The following is a 6,786-nucleotide window of genomic DNA, read 5'->3' on the forward strand; positions in this document are numbered from 1 at the left end:
TCCTTACGAGTTCTAGGGTTTTCAAGCTTCCCTTTGGCTTGATCTTGATCTTCCTCTCCATGTCTCCCTTCAATTCCACATGGTATACCTACAATAACCCGTGGCAGATCCAAGACTATAACAACAAATCATTGTGTCAGATCTGGGACCGTAACATGTTGTTCCTCATCGGCAACAATTCAGGCTCGACGTTGTCAGGGGGCATGAAAATTTTCTACACAATAGTTTTATTTTTTCGCCATTGATGGGTTATGCAAACCAAAAGGCAAAAAAATCAAGAGACTTCGATTTTGAAGTAGAAATCTTTGCCCTGGGGAAGATGAGAGGTCGGGTCCAAAGGGTTTTGATCTACTTCAACAGGCCCCTGATAACGATATTGTTGAGGAAGAGGAAAATTCCTGGGACTTTGATTCTATTTTCCAAAATAATTTGAAAATGAAGTTTGGTGTTGGAATCGTTGATGCCAACTTGAACAAATTTTGGGGTAAGTTTCTGAGACGATTTTCTCCACATTTTGTCTTCTCCTTTCTCAAGTCCCTTGATGTTTTACGAGAACCCTCTACAATGGCGTTGGGGGTGTTTAGTGGGACAGAGACACAGAAAGATTACTCGCATTTTGACGGAATTCAGGCATTATGTCAGAAATTCGAGATGGGGATTTTGTTATGACAATTCCTATCTGTAATTCTATTCTAAGGTGTTTGGGTATTTTGGAAATGGTAGAGAAATTTTTGTGGGTGAAGAATGATATTGTTGTTGATGAGAACAGAAATAGTGCGTTTGTTCATGGTCATATATTCAACAGTAGCATTCAATCTAAAAAGTTTGTGATGAATTTTTTCAGTCACATGCGGACACTATTCGTTGAAATTCTTCAACCAGGTGTGAGTTCAGGAAATTATATTGTGAATGATTATGAAATGGGTGGTGATGTTTCTGTGTTATGATCCAAGATCTAACACATCGATTTGTAGGGAAGAAGAAGAGAAGATGAGAAAATCAAGCCACAGAAAAGCTTAAAAACCCTAGGTTCGTTAAGGAGAACGCACACCCCTGAGCTTGTTTAGGAGAACTCAAAACTCTCTGTTTAACCTAAATTCAGACTTCCTTTTTCCCATTCCATTTCACCTCTAAATATGGTTCATGTCCACAAGGTTCAAGAGAAAATTACAGATTTGCCCCTCCACGGCATTTAACTTGAAAAGTAAAGTTAATGACTAAGCAACTGACTCAGCCAGAGTAATTGACTCAACCACGACGTCTCAACATGACTAGGCCTGCTATTGGGCTCATAACATTACACCCCCTGGAGAACGAGCTTGTCCTGAAGCTTGAAGGTAGGGATGTCTGCTGAGACATCACCACCTCTCCCCAAGCAGCATCTGTGGTATCCGCGTCAACCTGCTTGATGACAAAAGTGGCATAGTCAGGCCTTGTTCTTCCCTCCATCAGTCCTGGACTGGTGTGAAACAACCCCTCACTTCAGCCCCCATTTTCAAGGTTGCACTGCCCACACTTTTCGTGCACATGGCGGAGAACCAATAGGGAAGCATTGCCCCCACCTTCAACCCAATCGAAGACTTTAGGTGTCAAAACCTCCCCTGTGGAAAATTCAACATGGCTCACAAAGGCACCAAAGAGAGCCAAAGACACAAGGGCGGTTGAACCAATGGCAAACCTGTTATGGGACATCAATCATAGTGCGTCAGACTGCTGGATCTTGGGTTAAGTACCTATGCCTTCCACTCCTAACAGGCTGGTCTTTTGGGTAGTATTGGTTAGGTGTTTAACATTTGGTATCAGAGTAGGTGCCACGTTGCGAGTTTGATTCTAGGGGCGCACAGAGGCTGGATTAAAATTACTGGTAGGTCGCACAGGATGGATTAAAATTACTGGTAGGCTGCGGTTGGACTAGTGTCGCTGCGCCGTCGTGGTCGTTGGTTCGTAAAGGTCGGAGTACTATTATGGGACAGCAATCACACTACGTCAGACAGCTGGATCATTGGTTAAGTACCTATGCCTTCCGCTCAAAACAGGCCGGTCTTTTGGGTAGTATTGGCTAGGTGCTTAACATTTGGTATTAGAGCGGGCGCCACGTTGCGAGTTCAATTCCCGGGGCATGCAGAGGCTGGATTAAAATTACTGGTAAGTCACAGAGGCTGGATTAAAATACTGTTAGGAGTGGAAGGCATAGGTACTTAACCCCTAGGACCATAACAAAACCCCTTTCCAATAACAGCATTATAGGTTCCAGCGGCATCAAGGGTATCAGTTCTATCGCGTATTCTGTGACTCATGCCAGCCCTTCCAGCAATACCTCCAGCATTGTCGCTAATGGGACCATGTGCATCAATGGCCAAACTAGTAGTAATGGTGCTCAACATTCCAAGAGTTGCCACCGCAATGCCATACATGGCAGAAAGGCTAACGTTGACAAAAATGCTGATAGGAATCCCACAATTTATATCAATTGCAATCGTCATCCCAGGTACAAGTTGATATAGTGTGTCTACCACAGTTCTGCACTTGCTTACAGTGTACTCCCTGTTTATTGCATGCCGGGCAGAATCACTTACTGACTGTAAAAGCACATTCAGAATTGCACATGCAGAGGCAAGCACTTGTAATGTATTCCTTAGGTCTTTCTTGTCATCCAAGACAACACCCCCAGCAACAAGGAGAAGGTTTCTAAGGTCTCCTCTGGAATATGGTTCAAAAGCATCAGAAAATTAAAAGTAAACTCTACTGAATAACTTAGGTGCCTTCTCCATTACTCTATCTCTGCCATCACAACAACCAGGAATATCGTGACTAAATTCCATTATGAGGGTCTCTTTGCACTCATCATGATGATGCACAATAGGTTCAGTCACCCAGCTCCAGCCTGACTGGTACACACCTCTGAAGAGCCAATGGGTCTCTGAGGAAATACTGCTCCAGCATGCAACAGCTCCTGATATGCAACATGATATTGTGGATATCTTGCCCTGGCACCACCAAAAGCCTCTTGCCATGTATCTACTAGGACCACTATTTTCTCCTTGACATGAAAATCAGGCTTCTGTTTCACAATCCTCACCATCTCGTGCAAAACATCTTTCTCAGCAACATGCATATGACCTATGTCTCCACCCAACAGAATCTGTGGAGGGTGATGACTTTGACCATCCCCGAAAGAAGAACAGGAAAACCTACTGTTGAGGCAACTCTTCTGACAGTACCACTGGCAAAGTGCATCATGACAATTATATCAGCATATCCTTCGACCTTGTGTATGGTAGCTTCTAACGGTTCTCCTTCTGTTGCTGTAGAAAATTGCCGAGTCAGATCTGTTGTCAAAATTTCAACCCATGATATCACCTCAAGAATAGAACAAACCGGCAAACCTTCACCATATGCAACATCCTCGCTGCATTCTAACTCAACAAAAAGATTGCCAAATGCAATTACAGGTTCTGCTACAGGTTTGACATCTTTAGCTGAACTAGACTTTATTTTTGCAGACTCAACTGAGGAACTACTACTAGCACCAACATGCAGCCCTGATTCCTTGTTCTCCGCATGCCCAACAGTAGGTTGAGCTCGAATAGCATAATCAATGAACAAGCATGCATTCTTGTCAACATATACAGCACTCCTGCATACTTCTGCATTCTCAAAGGTCACAAATCCAAAACATTTGGATTTCCCATCCTCTTCTCCCATTAGTGTAGCGCATGTAATGTTTCCACACCCACCAAATAGTTTCTTCCAATCCGAAATAGCCAAACTGCTGCTGTATTCATTCACCACAATAGAAGTCATCCCATTCTGTTCTACAATCCGAGCAAGTGTGCTTTGCTGGTCTGGGGCATTGTTGTATATGTTTAAAGCCATTTCAAGCAACTTGAGTGCCTGTGCAGGCTCATGCATAGACTCAGAGAAGGCAGAAACATCAGGTAGACCACTTCCAATGTAAAAGATGTCATTCTGCCCTAGTGTCATTCTAGAATTGTAAAAGAAGTCACAAGCTGCAGCAACCAAGCCAGCCCTGAGAGAAAAAAACGTACGCCTATAGAATGTTTTCACAGCGTGAGAATCATGGAGCATAATGATGAAATTGGTGAGGGCACCCCCACTCGCAACTCCCCACCCTAAGCCAAGGGACAGAATGGCAGATGGTGTAGACCAAGACCCATCCAACCTTCGAGCAACCACCAACCCTGAACTGATGTTGTAGGTAAGAACCACCCCTGTTGTTGTAACTGTTAAAATTGTCAGCCCTTTAGTGCCTTGGAACACTGCCAGAGGTATAGATCTCTTTGGATATAACCTAGCAACATGACAGTAACACCGTAAAGTAATGGGTGACTTGTATATCTCTTGTTCCATAGATAAACCTATGGGCCTATTTATCCATCCTCTCATACATCTCCAATCAGTCAGCCCATGCTTTGCAACGATACGCCAAGCCCAAACAGAGTGTCCGCAATCCTTATTGAGCATACTGATCCACAGCCTCGACAAATACCCTTATTATGGCTCAGATGATGCACAAGGAAGAATTGTCTAATCGACCCCTTAAGACAAAAGGAGAATCTTTCCATTTTGGCAGTCCTTAACGACAACTGACATCCTTTTCCTATATGAGGGAAACACTAGAGTATCCAATAACTCATATTGAATAATTGACCCATTGAGTGTCACTTCAAGAAAATTTCCATTTTTGTTGATGAGAACCATGTGCAAGCAAGCAGTAGCATTAACAAGGGCTTCCTCATCCTGGGACTGAGCCTTGTAAATTATAGCTCCACTATTGCTTTTAAGTGGAATAACTGTGTTGCATATTGCCATAATTGTGACAAATCTGATGATCTCAGGATCATAGGTAGCAATAGCATTAAGCAGTTCCACATCATTTATGGCATCTCCAACTTCATTTCCATAGAATTTTCCATTTATACAACATTTTTTGAAGATCATTTTATTTTCTGTGAGGGTCCCTGTCTGATCAGTCAAAATGTACTCCACTTGTCCCAAATCCTCACAGAGTGTTGTATTTGCAACATGGGAATGGGTGTTGGTGTCCGTATCATACATCTCATCATCCCAGGCTATAAATTTTGCACCTAAACTCGTCACAAAATCGAGAGAAACCTTGATAGAAATTGGAATCATGATTGAACACAACAACTCAAACCGAAGAGGTATGACTAGTAATTCATACCATGGCCCTTCCTCGGGATATAGAACATATCATTGCTGTCTAGCCTGTTGTACAAAAAAAAGAAATCAAACAACATGACTTGGAGGCATTCTGTCGAACAGCTCGCCAACATTCGGAGCTCCCATGAAGCTTGAAAATTTAAGTTCAGAGAGATAGAAAATTCGGTGGTGTTGCAAAAGCTTACCCCAAATGACGGTGAAGTGGGCTCCCCACGGAACTGCCGAGAGATGGAATGGGAGGGCTAGGCTGTGGCCAGTAGTTAAATCCCACCGGACTTGTTTTCATCGGCACCGACGTAGCCACCTCCGGGATCGGTGGTGAAGAGCATCCGTTTTGGGCATCGCCACCTGGGGATTTTTTGAGACAGAGGGCTCTCAAAAACACACCATCGGAAGAAGCACCGAAAGACACTCTGCTGGCCGTGAGGAGGGATTTTGGGAGGTCGAACCCCCACCCTTCATCACCAACGCGGAGGGGACATTATACCCTTCCGAGATCCCAAAAACAAAGGTCCCGACGGCTGATTACGGAAATCTTGAGGCCGAAATCAACGCCTTTTTGCTCGTCTAAAACAACGCCCACCTCTTCTACAAGGACTTCGGCCGGTAACGAAGACGAAATTTTTTATTTTGTCGGCCATTGGTCGTTCTGTCTGTCCGAGATAGCTTCTCAAGCAACTGCTTCTCGTTGCTCCATCAAAAGAAAATACTTCACCCAGGAGGCACGCCATTTCTATATTCTTTCCACTTCAATGCCTACTGCAGCCATTTCTCTGATTTGTCTGTGCATCGCCATCAGTTCGTCTTCTAGGCTCATCGTGTTCCCGCTCTGATACCAGTTGTTACGCTCCTGACTCTCACACAAGGATTCATTGGGAGGATCTTGGATCTGCGACGGGTTACGGGTCTGACATGCATTATTGTAGGGATAGTAGGAAGACATGGGGAAGACGAAGATCAATGGAGGAATACGTGGGTTTTTGAGGAAAACTCTAACCTTGAGATCAAGAAGGTGATCTCAAGCCTGTATACGCTAGATTTAACCTAATTCTCAATGCTTCTCCATCTCATTACTCTTACCCCTTAAATAGGGTTCACCCTGTTAGGGTTTAATAAAATATTACAAAAATATCCCTATGAATACATAATTCCAAAAATACCCCTGTCACCTAAAACTGAAATAAAATAAAGTAAATTAAAGAAAATAACTAAAATAATAATGTTATTGTGTGCATAATAGAATACCCCAACCCTCCACTCCTGCCTATGCCTCCTAGGCGCCCAACTCCTCCAATCCGTCTTCGATCTGGAGCCTCGATTGCTCGGCTTTCTGCTAGTACGTGTAGTGCCGCAAAAACCAAATCACCGAAATCCTTAGAGCATGACATCAGAGAGCCCTATGTCACTCCCACAGCGGTGACCTCCGCAAGTGGAGACACAAATCCGAAATTGGACTCCAAATTTTTGAATTCCGATGGCACTGAAATCTAAACTAAAGCAATTCCGAATACGTCGGCAATGGAAATCTCTGAGCAGGGATGTCGGGCGCCAAAATCCATAGCTGGGCGATGGGACCCAGAA

General features: G+C 43.8%; 1 protein-coding gene across 1 annotated transcript; it reads right to left on the reverse strand.

Annotated features, from left to right (window-relative positions):
* Positions 1 to 4,560: 4,560 nt before the first annotated feature.
* On the reverse strand, positions 4,561 to 5,157 carry LOC137947977 (phospholipid-transporting ATPase 2-like). The gene has a single exon (XM_068793859.1). The coding sequence runs from the start codon at positions 5,155 to 5,157 to the stop codon at positions 4,561 to 4,563; it is 597 nt and encodes a 198-aa protein (XP_068649960.1).
* Positions 5,158 to 6,786: the final 1,629 nt, after the last annotated feature.

This window comes from Aristolochia californica, unplaced genomic scaffold (assembly GCF_029961685.1).
Source record: "Aristolochia californica isolate CCGP_79_NKW_82.1479 unplaced genomic scaffold, dmAriCali1.0.hap1 SCAF_1, whole genome shotgun sequence".
Taxonomy (NCBI): domain Eukaryota; kingdom Viridiplantae; phylum Streptophyta; class Magnoliopsida; order Piperales; family Aristolochiaceae; genus Aristolochia; species Aristolochia californica.